The sequence below is a fragment of the Lithobates pipiens genome, unplaced genomic scaffold (genome assembly GCF_037356315.1).
Source record: "Lithobates pipiens isolate NorthernLeopardFrog02 unplaced genomic scaffold, aLitPip1_a1.2 Scaffold_8, whole genome shotgun sequence".
Taxonomy (NCBI): domain Eukaryota; kingdom Metazoa; phylum Chordata; class Amphibia; order Anura; family Ranidae; genus Lithobates; species Lithobates pipiens.
The window spans coordinates 53,753,224-53,771,840 of NW_027507903.1; the positions used below are offsets into that span (position 1 = coordinate 53,753,224).

At 44.8% G+C, this 18,617-nt stretch overlaps 1 protein-coding gene across 4 annotated transcripts in view; it reads left to right on the forward strand.

Annotated features, from left to right (window-relative positions):
* CRTC3 (CREB regulated transcription coactivator 3) overlaps window positions 1-18,617 on the forward strand; it is a 262,889-nt gene that overhangs the window by 175,728 nt on the left and 68,544 nt on the right. For all 4 annotated transcript variants that reach the window (XM_077473423.1, XM_077473424.1, XM_077473425.1 and 1 more), the window contains one exon: window positions 12,767-12,879. In XM_077473423.1, the coding sequence (XP_077329549.1) occupies window positions 12,767-12,879 (113 nt within the window). The remainder of the gene's footprint in view (window positions 1-12,766; window positions 12,880-18,617) is intronic.

Genomic DNA, 18,617 nt, shown 5'->3' on the forward strand with positions numbered 1-18,617 from the left:
AAAATAAAAACCGCCGAGGTGATCAAATACCACCAAAAGAAAGCTCTATTTGTGGGAAAAAAAGGCTGGCCTTAGATCTGACACTATAGCTGTAGCGCTAAAGTGAGGGAAAATAGTATTTTTTCCCCTGCTGATTTTGTACGTTTGCCCACTGACAAGGAAATGATCAGTCTATAATTTTAGCGATAGGTTCATTATAACAGTGAGAGACAGAATAATAACAAAATATTCAGAAAAACGCATTTTCAGTTTAAGTTATTGATTTGCATTTTAATGAGTGAAATAAGTATTTGACCCCTTCGCAAAACATGACTTTGTGACAAAACCCTTGTTGGCAATGACAGAGGTCAGATGTTTCTTGTAGTTGGCCTCCATGTTTGCACACATCTCAGGAGGGATTTTGTCCCACTCCTCTTTGTAGATCCTCTGCAACTCATTAAGGTTTTGAGAGTGACTTTTGATAACTCAAATCTTCAGCTCCCTTCACATATTTTTTTTTTTTTTTGTATGGGTTTAAGGTCTGGAGACTGGCTACGCCACTCCAGAACTGTAATGTGCTTCTTCCTGAGCAAATCCTTTATTGCCTTGGCCATGTGTTTTGGGTCATTGTCATGCTGGAAATACCCATCCACGATCTATTTTCAATGCCCTGGCTGAATCTCACCCAAGATTTGACAGTACATGGCCCCGTCCATCGTTCCTTTGATGCAGTGAAGTTGTCCTGTCCCCTTAGCAGAAAACCACCTCCAAAGCATAATGTTTCCACCTCCGTGTTTGATGGCGGGGATGGTATTCTTGGTGTCATAGGCAGCATTCCTCCTCCTCCAAACATGGTAAATTGAGTTGATGTCAAAGAGCTTGATTTTGGTCTCATCTGATGACAACACTTTCACCCAGTTCTCCTCTGAATCATTCAGCTGTTCATTAGCAAACTTCAGACGGGCCTGTACATGTGCTTTTTTGAGCAATGGGATCTTGTGGGAGCGCTGTAGGATTTCAGTCCTTTGCGGTATAGTGTGTTGCCAATTGTTTTCTTGGTGACTATGGTCCCAGCTGCCTTGAGATCATTGACAAGATTTTCCTTTGTAGTTCTGGGCTGATTCCTCATCGTTCTCGATCATCATGTGTTTTTTCCATTTGCAAATAATCGCACCAACTATTGTCACCCTCTCACCAAGCTGCTTGGCGATGGTCTTGTAGCCCATTCCAGCCTTGTGTAGGTCTACAATCTTGTCCCTGACATCCTTGAGGTTAGGAGCGCTCCCTTTAAGAGAGTGCTCCTAATCTCAGCTCGTTACCTGTATAGAAGACACCAGGGAACCAGAAATCTTGCTGATTCATAGGGGATCAAATACTTATTTCACTTATTAAAATGCAAATCAATTTACAACTTTTTGAAATACGTTTTTCTGGATATTTTTGTTCAGTCTCCCTCACTTAAAATAAACCTACCATTTAAATTATAGACTAATAATTTCTTTGTCAGTGGGCAAATGTACAAAAATCAGCAAGGGGTCAAATAATTTTTTTCCCTCGCTGTATGAGAGATGGGCTCTGCTTTGCTATTCTTCAAGAGGAATTCCAGAAAAAAAAATATAGATTACTGCTTAGGGACAATTAACATTGTTTAGATGTTCCAAAGTATGTTTGTACATTTTCACTTTTAGAATTTAGGTTTACTCTTTTTTTTTTATTTTATACAAGTTCAGTTTTGCTACATTAGTCACATAGGCTTGTAAACATCCAGCCTAACTGAGATCCCATCTGCTACATCTGACATGTGGTATTCTGAACACATAGATGGAGTGATGTCACCAGTTGCTGACATCACTTGTACAGAGGTGTATCATCCAGTAGCTATCCAGTAGTGTTGTGACAAGTTGAACTTAAAGCGGAGGTCCACCCTAAAGTGGACCTCCGCTCATCGGAACCCTCCCCCCCTCCGGCGCCACAATTGGCACCTTTCAGGGGGGAGGGGGTGCAGATACCTGTACAGTACAGGTATTCTGCACCCACTTCCGGGATAGCTCTCTGCGGAAAGGGGCGTAGATTACGCCCCTTTCCGCAAGTGCCCGCCCCTTTCCGCAAGTGCCCCGCTGCCTGCTGGGAAACACACAGATCCCAGAGGCAGCGGGGACCATCCTTATTGCGCAGCGCGATTCGCGCATGCGCAGTAGGGAACCGGGAAATGAAGCCGAAAGGCTCCATTTCCTGATTCCCATACCCAAGATGGCGGCGGCAGCACCCGACAAGACGATCTAGAGATCGGCTTCGGGTGCCGACATCACGGGTGCGCTGGACAGGTAAGTGTCACTATTTTAAAAGTCAGCAGCTGCAGTATTTGTAGCTGCTGGCTTTTAAAAAAAAAAAAAAAAACGCGGACTCCCGCTTTAATTTACAGACTGTGAAATTGCTTGCAGGAAGTGTCTTTGAACATTTTACAAACATTGCCAGAGGCTGTATACCATGGGATAAAAACAAACAGAAATTGTGCTAACCAAGCTAAACAGCAGCTGGCAAAACAAATGGATAAAATGTTTACTAAAATGTAAATGCAAATTGCCATGCTAAAACATCAAATACCATTAAACTCCAAAAACTCAAATCCTAGTACATAGAAAGTAGGAATAATAGTCCCAGAAATGTGACACGTGCACCAATAGCCCCATCCAGGTCTCTGTATGTGGAACACCTCATCCAGTTAAGCAGGGTATTCCGCCATAACATACAAAGAGAACCAGGAACACCGACATACAGTGTAAAACTATAAAAGAATGTATTCAAAAGTACTAGCCACTCGCATTGTTAAAAACATCAAGTGCTTATCTGCATAGAAATTCTGGTCTAGGGATTTGAACTGATCACTTCCTGGTTTTAGTATATTGGTGGAAAAGATGAACCACCGCTCCGAAGTAATCCTCAAGGACTGAAGCTCTGTCTCCTATTCATGAGCCCCAGGTGCTGACCGTTACACACACCATGAGCAAGCAAGCAGGACAAAACTCTTGATAGCCGCACACTGGAAAGTCTTGAAATCCCATCTTTAATTGAAACAACATGGGTCACATCAAAACCAAATCAAAAAATCCACAGCAAAAGAATAACCAAGTACAGGAAAAACTGACGCGTTTCGCACCGTAATGAGTGCTTACTCATAGCTAACCATCTTTCAAGCAAATATCAAATATATAGCATAAAACATAAAAAGAGGCAAGGCATATCACATAATTGAAAGTTTGAAGGCAATTACATACAGCTGAATCGCACTTGCAATTGGATCTTAGCATGTGCTGCCAAGCAGAGAAAATACTCAAAAAGCTCAAAAGAAAGCAAAAAAAAGATTCGACCAAAAATCTAACCAAAAATGTAACTCTTAGTGAAAATAGAAATGATGTAAAAAAAATATACTGCAGGCATGCACCACCTTATACAGGTGTACATGTCTGTATGAGATAAGTGAAAAAATGGACCAATGGGCTCTAAAAAGGGAAATTGAAATATTCCATTTTATCCAAGATGGAAAATTATTAAATCCCGTGCAAGAAAAAAAAGCAGAAAGAAAATAGAAAATTAGAATGGGTGGAGGATATAGACTTAACAATTGAAAAATCAAATAAATCAAACACATACCTAAAGGGACCTGTGAAAACGTTAAATATATGTATAAATAGCACAGGTGCCACATGTATAATCAGTGTATGGTGTCTTGTGAAAAAACACGTCATGTGTCTCGCGTGAAAAAAATAAAACATGATGCGTTTACATCAATTCAAAATGGGCATGAATATAGTGTATAATATATGGGTCATAGTGAAAATTCATAATAAATTAATAAAAAGTAGTAGTATATTGGTGACGTCCTGAGCGATAGCTCTGCCCTACGTGTTTTGTCAGTTGTGACAGTTATTTATTTATATGAAATCGAAGGAAGCTCACTTGTGTGTGTGTGTTTGTTTGTATATAGGTATTGCTTTGTTTGTAAATTCCAACTGTCAGTGTTTAGCTTCCAGGGGTTCACTCAGCACAAACATTTTTTTAATTAAAATTGGACCATATATGGAGACCTGGAAGTGGCTCATTCACATTTTGTACACCATAGGAGGTTGAATATTTTGGAAAATAATTTGTGGAAGATGCTGAATTAAGGTTTTGTTTTTCAGCACCTCTCAGCAGTACACATTATATTCAAATTAACCAAGATAAATCTGTCCTCACAATTCCCATGACCTCATAGGGATCTCAAATTCCCACCCAAAAAATGTAAACCATGTATAGGAAAACATCCAGTGATAGTGAAGCAGTTGCTGTAAAATGATGGATAACGATCTCCTATATTGTAGCACTGCATATGCACAAGAGGATTGATTACTCTCCACTCCCAATGACAGAATGAGTTATATTCCATATTTCATGTCCAGTTAAACGTCACTATTTAGACAAAAAAGGGGCAGCATTGTAGGGTCATGTAAAATGTGGATGTGAGCTTACTTGTTCACTTGGTGCCAGCATCTTGTAGGGCTGCTGGTCTCTTGCATACAAGAACAGTATAGACTCACAAGGTGTACAGGTGTGCTTCTCTTGCCTATCTGGCAAGGACCCTTCTAATGCAATCCAGTGTCAAAAAAGCACATGATCACAGTACAGTTTGAGGATATAAACAGGGCTGCTGTTAGAAATCACAGTGCCCCATACAGCCTACCTGACTGCAACCACCCACCCCCGACGAAAGTGACCGAGGACAAAGTTTTGTCAGTCTTTCTCTGCAACCTCGGCTGCACAGATAAATGAATAGGAGACACTCTAAGGCTCTCCACAAACAGAAGCATAGTAAATAAGGTTTACTATACTTCAGTAATGAATGGACACAGAAGTGATTGGTACCGATCACTCACTGTGTTCATTTAGGAAGGAAAGGGCCAGAAAATGACAAATATAAAGGCCTTTTCTCCCGTTCTTAATCCTGAAACATTTGTGTGCCTGTGGCAGCTTCCGGTGGGATAGGAGGGAAGCCGGAAGCGCTGCAGGGGAAGGGGGGGCATGGACAGATGGAAGCAGTACATATGCTAGAACCAATCCCCCTACAGTGCAGTGAGAGAAAGATGAGAAGCTGTCAGCACTGGAGAGGTAGGCAGAAGAGGATTGGTGTCTGCAATAAGACGGTACAGCCAGCCCTCTTGCTCAGCAGATGCCTGGGCCACCTTTTGAACTGATGGGGCTTGGGCCCAGTACAGGGCTGGCTGTACTGCCTTATCAGCATCCCTAGGTATAAATCTCAAATGGTGGTTTGAGGCTAGATGTGGGAGAGCAGTTTCACGGGAAAAGATTGTGTGATGGAGACTGAACCTAGAGGGAAAAGTGTAATTGAAAGGGTCATAATTGCTTATGTTCCATCCACTAGAATGATCCTACATAAGATTATTAAATACAAGTACAACTTACTGTGCTTATGAGAAAAAACTAAATCTGATCAATGTAGTAATAAAAAAAGGAAACCTAAAGAAGCTGTGCACAAGCCATCAACTCCAAATATACAGTGCCTTGCGAAATTATTCGGCCCCCTTGAACTTTTCAACCTTTTGCCACATTTCAGGCTTCAAACATAAAGATATAAAATTTAAATTTTTTGTGAAGAATCACCAACAAGTGGGACACAATTGTGAAGTGGAACGAAATCTATTGGATACTTTAAACTTTTTTTAGCAAATAAAAAACTGAAAAGTGGTGCGTGCAAAATTATTCGGCCCCTTTACTTTCAGTGCAGCAAACTCACTCCAGAAGTTCAGCGAGGATCTCTGAATGATCCAATGTTGTCCTAAATGACTGATGGTGATAAATAGAATCCACCTGTGTGTAATCAAGTCTCTGTATAAATGCACCTGCTCTGTAATAGTTCTGTTTGAAAGCGCAGAGAGCATCATGAAGACCAAGGAACACACCAGGCAGGTCCGTAATACTGTTGTGGAGAAGTTTAAAGCCGGATTTGGATACAAAAAGATTTCCCAAGCTTTAAACATCCCAAGGAGCACTGTGCAAGCGATCATTTTGAAATGGAAGGAGTATCAGGCCACTGCAAATCTACCAAGACCTGGCCGTCCCTCTAAAGTTTCAGCTCAGACAAGGAGAAGACTGATCAGAGATGCAGCCAAGAGGCCCATGATCACTCTGGATGAACTGCGGAGAACTACAGCTGAGGTGGGAGAGTCTGTCCATAGGACAACAATCAGTCGTACACTGCACAAATCTGGCCTTTATGGAAGAGTGGCAAGAAGAAAGCCATTTCTAAAAGATATCCATAAAAAGTCTCCTCTAAAGTTTGCCACAAGCCACCTGGGAGACACACCAAACATGTGGAAGAAGGTGCTCTGGTCAGATGAAACCAAAATCAAACTTTTTGCCCACAATGCAAAATGATATGTTTGGCGTAAAAGCAACACAGCTCATCACCCTCAACACACCATCCCCACTGTCAAACGTGGTGGCAGCATCATGGTTTGGGCCTGCTTTTCTTCAGCAGGGACAGGGAAGATGGTTAAAATTGAGGGGAAGATGGATGCAGCCAAATACAGGACCATTCTGGATGAAAACCTGTTGGAGTCTGCAAAAGACCTGAAACTGGGACGGAGATTTATCTTCCAACAAGACAATGATCCCAAACATACAGCAAAATCTACAAAGGAATGGTTCACAAATAAACGTATCCAGGTGTTAGAATGGCCAAGTCAAAGTCCAGACCTGAATCCAATCGAGAATCTGTGGAAAGAGCTGAAAACTGCTGTTCACAAACGCTCTCCATCCAACCTCACTGAGCTCGAGCTGTTTTGCAAGGAAGAATGGGCAAGAATTTCAGTCTCTCGATGTGCAAAACTGATAGAGACATACCCCAAGCGACTTGCAGCTGTAATCGCAGCAAAAGGTGGCTCTACAAAGTATTAACGCAAGGGGGCCGAATAATTTTGCACGCCCCACTTTTCATTATTATTATTATTATTCAGGATTTATATAGCGCCAACAGTTTGCACAGCGCTTTACAATATGAGGGCAGACAGTTTTTTTATTAGTTAAAAAAGTTTCAAAAATCCAATAGATTTCGTTCCACTTCACAATTGTGTCCCACTTGTTGGTGATTCTTCACAAAAAATAAAAATGTTATATCTTTGTTTGAAGCCTGAAATGTGGCAAAAGGTTGAAAAGTTCAAGGGGGTCGAATACTTTCGCAAGGCACTGTATGCTAGAAGGCAATTTGAAGACATGTCCATTTGTAGTGTACCCAAAGATAATGTCGAAACAGAAAATAGTAGGAAGCTATCATCACAAGTGATCTAATTTCTAGGAAACATGCCGGTGAAAAGAGAAGTATTCAAGGCTCCAGGATGTACAACCATATGTAGTATATAAAGCAGAAGGCTTTCTTCCTACTATAAGAGCCATTGTTCCCACTTACCCGCCCCATATTTATGTTACCAGCCCATTACACTAGACGTGTGCACTGCCAAAAAAATGTGTTCGCTTTTTGTTTGCTTTTTTTGGGGAATTTGGAAATCCGAAAATTCGAATTTTCAAATTCCGAATTTTTTTGAATTCAGAAATTAAAAAATTTGAAAATACGAAAACTTGAAAAAAAGAAAATATGTAAAATTCTAAATAATAACTATTAAATTATAGGTATTGGAATTTCCTTTTAAATTTGGCTGTTTGCGAACGTTACGAATACAAATTTTTCTGAAGTTACGAATTATCCAAAATAACGAATACCGCATCTAAACAAATTAATAATAAAAAGGTATTATTATTAGATTGTTATGTTCCATTCGTTTAGATACAACATTCGTTATTTCAGATAATTCATAATGTCAGATAAATTCGTACTCGTTCCGTTCACTAACAGCCAAATTTGAAAGGACATTCCAATATCTATAATTTAGTATTTATTATTAGTTATTTCAGGTTTTCAGATTTTTATTCTTTAGAATTTTCAGATTTTATTTCTTATGCTTGGATTTTCAAATTTTTTAATTTATGAACTTTCGAATATTCAAATTTCCTAATTTGAATTTCCAAAATTTAGAATTTTTGGAAATTTGAGAATTTGGAAATTCAAAAGTCGTAAATTTCGGAAATGAATGATTTTGTCAAAATTCATTAAAAAGACTAATTTGGACCTAAACGAATTGCACATGTCTACATTACACCCTTGTGCTCATCAGTCTGAAAATGATTAAGTGCAAAATGCTCTGCCCCTGGATTGTTTTTCTAGTTAGTCTAGTCTGATTCTGGTAGATCCCCCCTAACCTTTGGGGTGTTTGCATGTAAGATTGGAACGTGAAGTATACCAGCGAATGTCTTTGTGTTTTTAGTGTGTACCTCTCTACTGACCTCTTGAGAGAACTGAAGCTTCTTGTAGATCAGGGAGATAAATATTTTGGGGGCAGAGTTTTTTGCTGGTAAGATTCTCTGAGCACTCAGGAGTAGCAATCAACCGATAAATCAATGGTATAAATGCAATATTTGTGTTCATAACACTTAAAGTGGAAATTTAGTTGGAAAATTAAGTCCTGCTAGATCACTTCAGGCTGACCCCTTTTGCAGGTATAGCTATAGAAAACATTAAAAGATAAGTGTGTGTATAGTGTTTAAAATCCAGTACTACACTGTCTCACCCCACTCTGCACATGCCCAGTTGCTCTCCATTTTTTGGGCATTTTAGGCAATTTTGCCGAGATTTGCTGACAGCCTTAAAGTGGAATTAAACACTCCTATCCTTTACAGCCAAGGAAGCAGCTTCTGTTTGATGTGCGGATGGTGCTACGCATGTGATCAGTTATTACATCAGCCATTCGATGGTTTGACAGTTTGGTTGAGGACACGAGCAAACGTGACAGTTGGCAATCCCGGTGTTCCTTCAGATTAGGATTTTTGTGACGGAAGTGGTGTTCCATCGTGGCCATCTTGGTACACCTGCACTTGTCCGCAGTAAGGCTACAGTCAGAAGGCGGCAAGCAACATCTCGATCCCGTGATGGGCACGAGGACCTGTGCTGTCCAGGACTCTCCCTCCTTATTGGCTGAGAACTAGCAGTGCCATTGGCTCCCGCTGCTGTCAATTAAAGTCAGCCAATCAGGAGAGAGAGGGTTGGGTCAAACTGCGGCTCTGTGTCTGAATAGACACACTGAGCTTCGGCTCAGCTCGGGTGCCCCCATAACAGAAGGGAGGGGCCAGGAGCGCCCGCGAGGGACACGAGAAGAGGAGAATCTGGGCTGCTCTGTGCAAAACCACTATACAGCAGATAAGTATAACTTGTTTTTTTTTTTTTTATTATTTGTAAAGAAAATAAAAAAACAAGGCTTTGTATCACTTTAAGCTTTGATAATAAAAGTTGATTGGTTACTATGCACAGCTGCACCACATTATCTGCTCACCAGTTATAGCAAAAATGCCCTTTAGTGCTTGAGTGTTCATTTCCATGACCAGAATAAATGAATATTGTGGCCAATGAAATGAATGAACACCCAAATGCCAAATGTGCCTAAATGCATTTGCAAAATGCGGCTTTAGGCACGTTTTTAACATTGCTTTTCTCCTGCCAGGGTAAAAGGTGTTCAGAAGAGCTGGGCAAACACCAAGTGTGCATGGGGCCTTATTACTTGATTTTTAATACATCGTATTAGTACAGAAGAACCGTTTGTCACAGAGGCCTTACTGATTAAGCCCCATGTAGTCCCAAACTGGTCACTGCACTGTTGGTGACTTTTATACACATGCATCAGTTAAGTATCTTAAGAAGAGCTGATAGCTTATACTGTGATACAACACTTATTACTTTATGAATGCATATTGTTGAGGTGGATGCAGGAATCCTCCGCCCCGCCATCAGAATACACTGTGCTGATGCAATTAGTGCTGCAGACGATTGGCTGCAAACACTGATTGAAGTAACATTTTCCAACAAACTGCTTCTTGAGGAGTCGTTCAATAGATTGCCTTCTCATGGACAGGAAAAGCCATACATGGTTTGAAATTTAGTCAGGTTAGCAGGAACTGGCCGTATTTTGATCCATGTATGGCTGATTAAGTTCACGGTTTCCTCTCTGCTGTCATCATAGAAATGTCCACCCAACCCCCCACCATTTACTAGTCTCTGGGATCAGAGTGCTCACAGCTGCTGCCTCACTGTTGTCTGCAGTGATGTACTGGATGTGTTTGCAGCTATGGTTCTGATTGGATGCGTCTGCCTGAAGAGCCTTTTTCCTCGTACAGATCTAATCCTCCCCCATGACTAATAGGAACCAAATCAGTTTGTTCATTTGAAATACATAGCATTAACTGTTGGAAAGTAGAACTAATGTTCCTAAAATTAATTTTTTTTTGCACATAATTCTTCTGAAGATTGACCATCTTTAGGCATTTGTGTGTCTATCAGTAATATCACATTATGTATTTCTGTATCAGAGTCCATGTTCCAATTTGTGATCGCTCTTATTTGGAATATTCTGATTTCACATCCTTCTTACCCGCCTTTATTTATATATATATATATATATATATATATATATATATATATATATATATATATATAATACACCACACCACACACACCCTGTTTCCCCAAAAATAAGACCTAGCGTGATTGTTGGTGATGGCTGCAATATAAGCATTACCCTGAAAATAAGACCTACAAGGACTTTAACTAGGGCTTATATTGCAGCCATCACCGACAATCACGCTAGGTCTTATTTTTGGTGGAAACAGAATATATATATATATATATATATATATATATATATATATATATAATATAAAATATGAGAGAGAGCTATCTATCTATCTACACACACTATATAACTATATAAGTATTGCAGCGGCCTGGTTTTGGTTCAAAATCAATCTGCAGTTTAAAGACCAGAGTACTACTGAAAATGTTTTCCAAAAAAAGCTGTTTTGAAAAAAAAAAAAATCTGGCTGCTCACGTGATGATCCAGCAAACCTCTGATCAAGGTCTTACCAACCACATCTGTCAGTGAATGTCAGGGACTGTTGCCAGCTGTTTATTTTTTATTTTTTCTGTTGATTTACAAGCTGGATTTAATTTTGTGTGAATTGGGAAACTGATATATTTCACTTGTGTGGAGAGCGACATGCACTTATTTCTTGTGAAGTGCTCCACATATCTTTATCTTGGGTTTTTGGCATGTACTTCTTAAAGCGGAAATGTTTAAATAGACAGCTAAAGCTAAACTCCAGGTATGATCTGTATTGCATACTTGGATTGGTTCAGCTTGGACAATGTAAGTAAGCATATCTCATACCTGAGGGACCGATTTAGAAGCATATAGTCACTGTTGTAGTTTGCACTACTGCAATGATCGCTCCAATCCTGTCCTGGTCCTCCACTGCACACAGGCCACAGGGGGTCACTCACATAGCTACTTGTATTTTTTTCAATAAATAGAGTACATGCTTTGATAGGATGAGGTGGAGATCGTGATAGGAGAGGCATCTCCTATCTACTTTTGTTTAGTTGGAGAACGCCTTGTATAATGTGAAAAAATAACTTGTGATCGTGGCGTCCTTGGTGCCCCCTCCCCTTAACCCCCTTTGGAGACTAAAGCTGGGTATAGATGTTCAGTTTTTTTTTTTTTTCATTTAGCTGGCGGGTTGGGAAAAAAAGTGACAGATCTGCTCTCGTGATTCCTTTCCACCCCCCTAGCCATTGGCTGCAGTAGGTGATCAAATGCTGATTTTCCAGCATGATGGTTTGTCAGAAGGAGGTCACTAGATAGCAATACACACAGGCTGAAATTCACAGTACACAGGGCCGTGTTGGTCTGTGTATACTCTGCTTAAAGAGGAACTGCAGTCTGCTCACATGATTTGTAATTAAAACATCTTTGCCATTCTGAAGCTTCCCTCCAACCACTTTGTGTATTATTTTATATATACTGTGATTCTGTACTTACGAAATATGCTGCAAAAATCTCCTTCTACGGAGTCTGGCTCCATCCTACTTCCTGGATTTACACAGAGGCACACCTCAAACTCTGCAGCTCTGGTTGGCCCTCTTATGACTCATCCCCCCTCGCTTCCTGGCAAACCCTCACAAAAGTGAGCGAGAGAGCTGTGCATGATGGCATAAGCCTAGGCTTTTTTGCAGACAAGAAACAGGATATGGGCTTCATAAGATACTGGCAGGAAAAAAAGTTTTACTATCCAAAGTTAAAACAACAAGGGCAGAAGATTTAATAGATGTCAAGTTTAAAAAAATGACTTAAGGTACGCTTTAAGCTGCAGGTAAGCAATGCAGCCTGGTCCAAGACCAGCCCTAGCCTTAATTTAGACAGTATAAGCAGCAGCACATTGAGCCAATCAGCAAGCAAGGAAGAGAAAGCACATATGTCTCCATTGAGTTATACTGTACAGAGGATTGCCAGCAGCCTATATTAAGACAGGCGCAATTCCTTTTTTTTTCTTGAATATATAACTTATTTAAATGGTTAGCTTTTATATTTGAATGGAATTGAGTTGAGACTGGATAAAGTTACCATATTTTAATTGAAAAGCCCTCATAGGTAGTACATAGCTGCCTTCTCGTTGATCTACATTGCCATAATTGTGCATACCATAGTCACAGTTTACAATTGTATGTTTGTCCTTTTGGTTCCTTTTGCTTGTATTTTACACTTTCCTTTGCTCTGCTATCAGCTTGTTACCGTCCTAATGCTTTTTTTTTATTTTTTCCTGGGTTTACATTTATTTTTATTTTTTTCTCCAGGACGAACTCCGACTCTGCACTTCACACCAGCGCTTCCAGTACCAAAACCCAGGACCCATTTATGGGGGGAAATCAGTCTGCAGTACGATTTACCAGACCCACGCAGCGTAACAGTAAGACATCACTTTCTATCATTGCTTGTCATGTATAAGCTTTTATATATTTGTAAAGATCTCCTCTGCATATCGTTACATCTGATTTATATAACATAACCTCTGTGCAGAATTAGAAATGCTGCAGCTGTTGAAAACCAACATGTACAAGTTAGATGGGGCATCACATGTCCCATAGTGTCATAACCATATGGAACTAACTGTTCTTTTTCTGCAGCATGTCTTATCTTTCAGCGGTACACCAGGCACAGGACAATGCCCCGCATTGACTCTGATATAGACTATAAATTAGTCTGATTTGGGAGATTAGCTACTCTAAAGTGCTTTACAATCTAAAGCTGACCATACACGGGTCAGTATTTTATTTTGTTTGTTAAACCAGTGGGTTAAATGAAAAAATGCACCCTCAGCTCTGTTCCTGTGCGTAGGGGGGGGGGGTCCCCCTCCCCTCCCCCCTTCACCTTCCCTTTCCCCTCCCCCCTTCACCTTCCCTTTCCCCTTCCCCCCCCCTCACCTTCCCTTTCCCCTTCCCCCCCCCTCACCTTCCCTTTCCCCTTCCCCCCCCCTCACCTTCCCTTTCCCCTTCCCCCCCCTCACCTTCCCTTTCCCCTTCCCCTCCCCCCCTCACCTTCCCTTTCCCTCCCCCCCCTCACCTTCCCTTTCCCCTTCCTCCCCCCCCCCTCACCTTCCCTTTCCCCTTCCCCCCCCTCACCTTCCCTTTCTCCTTCCCCCCCCTCACCTTCCCTTTCCCTCCCCCCCCTCACCTTCCCTTCCCCTCCCCCCCTCACCTTCCCTTTCCCCTTCCCCCCCCCTCACCTTCCCTTTCCCCTTCCCCCCCCCCTCACCTTCCCCTTCCCCCCTCACCTTCCCTTTCCCCTTCCCCCCTCACCTTCCCTTTCCCCTCCCCCCTCACCTTCCCCCCCCTCATCTTCCCTTTCCCCCCCCCACCTCCCTTTCCCCTCCCCCCTCACCTTCCCCCCCCCCTCACCTTCCCCCCCTCACCTTCCCTTTACCCTTCCCCCCCTCACCTTCCCTTTCCCCTTCCCCCCTCACCTTCCCTTTCCCCTTCCCCCCTCACCTTCCCTTTCCCCTTTCCCCTTCCCCCCCCTCACCTTCCCTTTCCCCTCCCCCCCCCTCACCTTCCCTTTCCCCTTCCCCCCCCTCACCTTCCCTTTCCCCTTCCCCCCCCTCACCTTCCCTTTCCCCTTCCCCCCCCCCTCACCTTCCCTTTCCCCTTCCCCCCCCCTCACCTTCCCTTTCCCCTTTCCCCCCCCCCTCACCTTCCCTTTCCCCTTCCCCCCCTCACCTTCCCTTTCCCCTTCCCCCCCCTCACCTTCCCTTTCCCCTTCCCCCCCCTCACCTTCCCTTTCCCCTTCCCCCCCTCACCTCACCTTCCCTTTCCCCTTCCCCCCCTCACCTTCCCTTTTCCCCTTCCCCCCCCTCACCTTCCCTTTCCCCTTCCCCCCCCTCACCTTCCCTTTCCCCTTCCCCCCCCTCACCTTCCCTTTCCCCTTCCCCCCCCTCACCTTTCCTTTCCCCTTCCCCCCTCACCTTCCCTTTCCCCTTCCCCCCCTCACCTTCCCTTTCCCCTTCCCCCCCTCACCTTCCCTTTCCCCTTCCCCCCCCCTCACCTTCCCTTTCCCCTCCCCCCCTCACCTTACCTTTCCCCTTTCCCCCCCTCACCTTCCCCCTTTCCCCCCCTCACCTTCCCCCTTTCCCCCCCTCACCTTCCCCCTTTCCCCCCCTCACCTTCCCCATTTCCCCCCCTCACCTTCCCCATTTCCCCCCCTCACCTTCCCTTTCTAATTTCCCCCCCCCCCTCACCTTCCCTTTCTAATTTCCCCCCCCCCCCCCTCACCTTCCCTTTCTAATTCCCCCCCTCACATTCCCTTTCCCCTTCACCCACTCACCTTCCCTTTCCCCTTCACCCCCTCACCTTCCCTTTCCCCTCCTCCCCTCACCTTCCCTTTCCCTCCCCCCCTCACCTTCCCTTTTCCCTTCCCCCCCCTCACCTTCCCTTTTCCCTCCCCCCCCCTCACCTTCCCTTTTCCCTTCCCCCCCCCCTCACCTTCCCTTTTTCCTCCCCCCCTCACCTTCCCTTTTCCCTCCCCCCCCTCACCTTCCCTTTTCCCTTCCCCCCCCCCTCACCTTCCCTTTCCCCTTCCCCCCCTCACCTTCCCTTTCCCCTCCCCCCCTCACCTTCCCTTCCCCTCCCCCCCCTCACCTTCCCTTTCCCCTCCCCCCCTCACCTTCCCTTTCCCCTCCCCCCCTCACCTTCCCTTTCCCCCTCACCTTCCCTTTTCCCTCCCCCCCCCTCACCTTCCCTTTTCCCTCCCCCCCCTCACCTTCCCTTTTCCCTCCCCCCCTCACCTTCCCTTTTCCCTTCCCCCCCCTCACCTTCCCTTTTCCCTTCCCCCCCCTCACCTTCCCTTTTCCCTTCCCCCCCACCTTCCCTTTTCCCTTCCCCCCTCACCTTCCCTTTCCCCCCCCCTCACCTTCCCTTTCCCCCCCCCCTCACCTTCCCTTTTCCCTTCCCCCCCCCTCACCTTCCCTTTCCCCTTCCCCCCTCACCTTCCCTTTCCCCTTCCCCCCTCACCTTCCCTTTCCCCTTCCCCCCCCCCCCTCACCTTCCCTTTCCCCTTCCCCCCCTCACCTTCCCTTCCCCCTCACCTTCCCTTTCCCCTTCCCTTTCCCCTTCCCCCCCCCCCTCACCTTCCCTTTCCCCTTCCCCCCCCCTCACCTTCCCTTTCCCCTTCCCTTTCCCCTCCCCCCTTCCCTTTCCCCTCCCCCCTTCCCTTTCCCCTCCCCCCTTCCCTTTCCCCTCTCCCCTCGCCTTCCCTTTCCCCTCTCCCCTCGCCTTCCCTTTCCCCTCCCCCCCCTCTCCTTCCCTTTCCCCTTCCCCCCCTCTCCTTCCCTTTCCCCTTTCCCCCCCCTCTCCTTCCCTTTCCCCTTTCCCCCCCCTCTCCTTCCCTTTCCTCTTTCCCCCCCCTCTCCTTCCCTTTCCCCTTTCCCCCCCTCTCCTTCCCTTTCCCCTTTCCCCCCCCTCTCCTTCCCTTTCCCCTTTCCCCCCCCTCTCCTTCCCTTTCCCCTTTCCCCCCCCTCTCCTTCCCTTTCCCCTTTCCCCCCCCTCTCCTTCCCTTTCCCCTTTCCCCCCCCTCTCCTTCCCTTTCCCCTTTCCCCCCCCTCTCCTTCCCTTTCCCCTTCTCCCCCCCTCTCCTTCCCTTTCCCCTTCTCCCCCCCTCTCCTTCCCTTTCCCCTTCTCCCCCCCCCCCACCTTCCCTTTCCCCTTCTCCCCCCCCCCACCTTCCCTTTCCCCTTCCCCCCCCCCCCCACCTTCCCTTTCCCTTTCACCTCCCCTTTCCCCTTCACCCCCCTTCCCTTGCTGCACATGTCAAATCTGATCACGTGCAGCACCATGGTAACTGAAGATCATACAAAAGCAAGCTGTCCACTTCCTTAGCTGTGAAGGATAGGATGATGTAGTTCTGTGGGTCTTGATGCCAAGTGGCTGCCTATTTGTATGCATTATTGCAAATACAGCTGTGCCAAGAGCATGCGCCCTGCGCACTACTTGCACAGTTACCGGTGGCCAACGGAAAACTCCAGTCGCTGGGGAGTTTGAATTTGACAGGCAGACTCCTACCTATTGGGTAAGAGCATTCGGCACCCGATTGCTCTCTCACACCCCCAGTACCGGCACTCCTCTCCTCCATGCTTACCGGGCCCCACTTCCCCATCGACGGGCCCGGGATCTCCATGGTGGGTGCGGGTGGGTAGAGGGGAAGGAGAAGAGGAGACACGCGTCCTCTCTCCTCCCCTTCTTATTGTGACCTGGAAAGCGTCGTCTCCGACGTCACTTCCGGGTCAAGCTCTCGATGTCCCCGGCTCGCTTTGCCGGGAAAAGATGTTTTGTAATGTGATCTGCATTGCAAAACATTTAGTGGAGTACAGGGGAGACACGCGGGGTATTTTAGACCCTGCATATCTCAATAAAGAGAACCTGTCACCTAAAAATCATCACCAATTGCCACGCATGCCGGAGTGAGAGCAATATTTCTAACACCAGACCACCTCCGTAACATTAAATTGATACTTAATAGGGGCTTTTGAAGCGTTGCCTATTGAAAATATAGGGTTCTGAAGTTTTTCGCCATTTCACGGGCATACATAAATTTAAGGTTTGGCATGTTCGGTATCTTTACTCTGTGTAACGTCGTCTTTTATATTTTACCATATCATTAGGTAATTTATTGCGTTTGTTTGCCCTAAAATTAAAATTACCACTATTTTATAGGGTGTCTGCTTTCAGAAAATATATTATAATTGTGTGTTTTCTGTAATCTTCTGGCCTAAAAGGATTTTTTAAACGTGTGCAAAAAATGCGAAAACGGCTCTGCCAGCGAAAGGGTTATAGGGCCGGGTGGCGGCAGCTCCAAGGGGTTAAAAAGGGTGAGTTGGAATTCTGTTTTAGTTAGTCAAGTCCATCTAAATTTACTAGTGCAGCTAATGCTGCCCTGTACCCAGATTGACATTACTGCTGCTGTCCATGTGTCAACATTTCTCCTCCAGTGGAGTGGTGACGCTCTAGGACATTTAAAGTGCTTGTAAATTCAGAAGTCTTTTTTTTTTTTTTTATCTTAATGCATTCTATGCATTAAGATAAAAAGCCTTCTGTGTGCAGCAGCCCCCCTAATACGTACCTGAGCCCCATCTCTGTCCAGCAATGTCTACGAGTGTTTCGGCCATCTGAGACCCTCCCTCCTGATTGGCTAAGACACAGCAGTGGCGCCATTGGCTCCTGCTGCTGTCAAAGTCGGCTAGCAAATCGGCAGATAAAAGGGGCGGGGCAGGGCACGGCTCGTCCCAGATGTCCCCATAGAAAGCTGCTTGCTGTGGGGTCACTCAACAGGAGGAAGGGGCCAGGAGCACAGAAGAGGAGGATCCGGGCTTCTCTGTGCAAATGCAGTAAACAGAGGAGGTAAGTATAACTTGTTTGTTATTTTTATAGTAAAAAAAAAAGCTAGACTTTACAATCACTTTAAGGATTGATGAGCTGTAATATATTAATCTCCCTGGCGGTAATCCCGAGTGTAGCTCGAGGTTAATTTTCGGTACCAAAAGTGGCACCTCAGTTTTGTCCCTAGTGCTTTGTCCAGTGCCCTGCCTACACTTTTACAGTTCTTTCTGCATGGGAGAGAAGGTCCTTGGTATCCAAAAAGCATCCCTTTTAGGTCAAATGTGGTTTTAGACCAGCTAGAAAACAGCTATAGTGAATTAGAATCACTTGCAGAATTGAGTGATAGTGATTCATGGGGAAATTCGTCATCGGACATTGAAAGTGATGACCGTGACGATTCTGCGATCGAGTTCAGTGATGTGTGAACTGGGTGCTCTATTGACTGTTACCGATCAAGCAGCACCCCGAAGATTCCCATTTACTGGAGCATCTGGTATAAAAGTAGATGCTGAACACGACAATCCCTTGGCATAGTTACAATTATCTGACCGATGAGGTTATTCAAAATAGTTACTGATACAAACCAGTACAAAGAGCAACAATTAGCTACTACGTATCGGAAGTTTCCAAGAAGCAAAAAGTGGGAACCAGTGACCAAAGATGACATTTCAAAATTTCTGGGCCTAATACTTCAGGGAGTGGTGGGGAAACCCCTGCAGAAGTGGTATTGGACAACTAATAAATTACTTGCCACTCCATTCTTTGGCACCATCATGTCAGA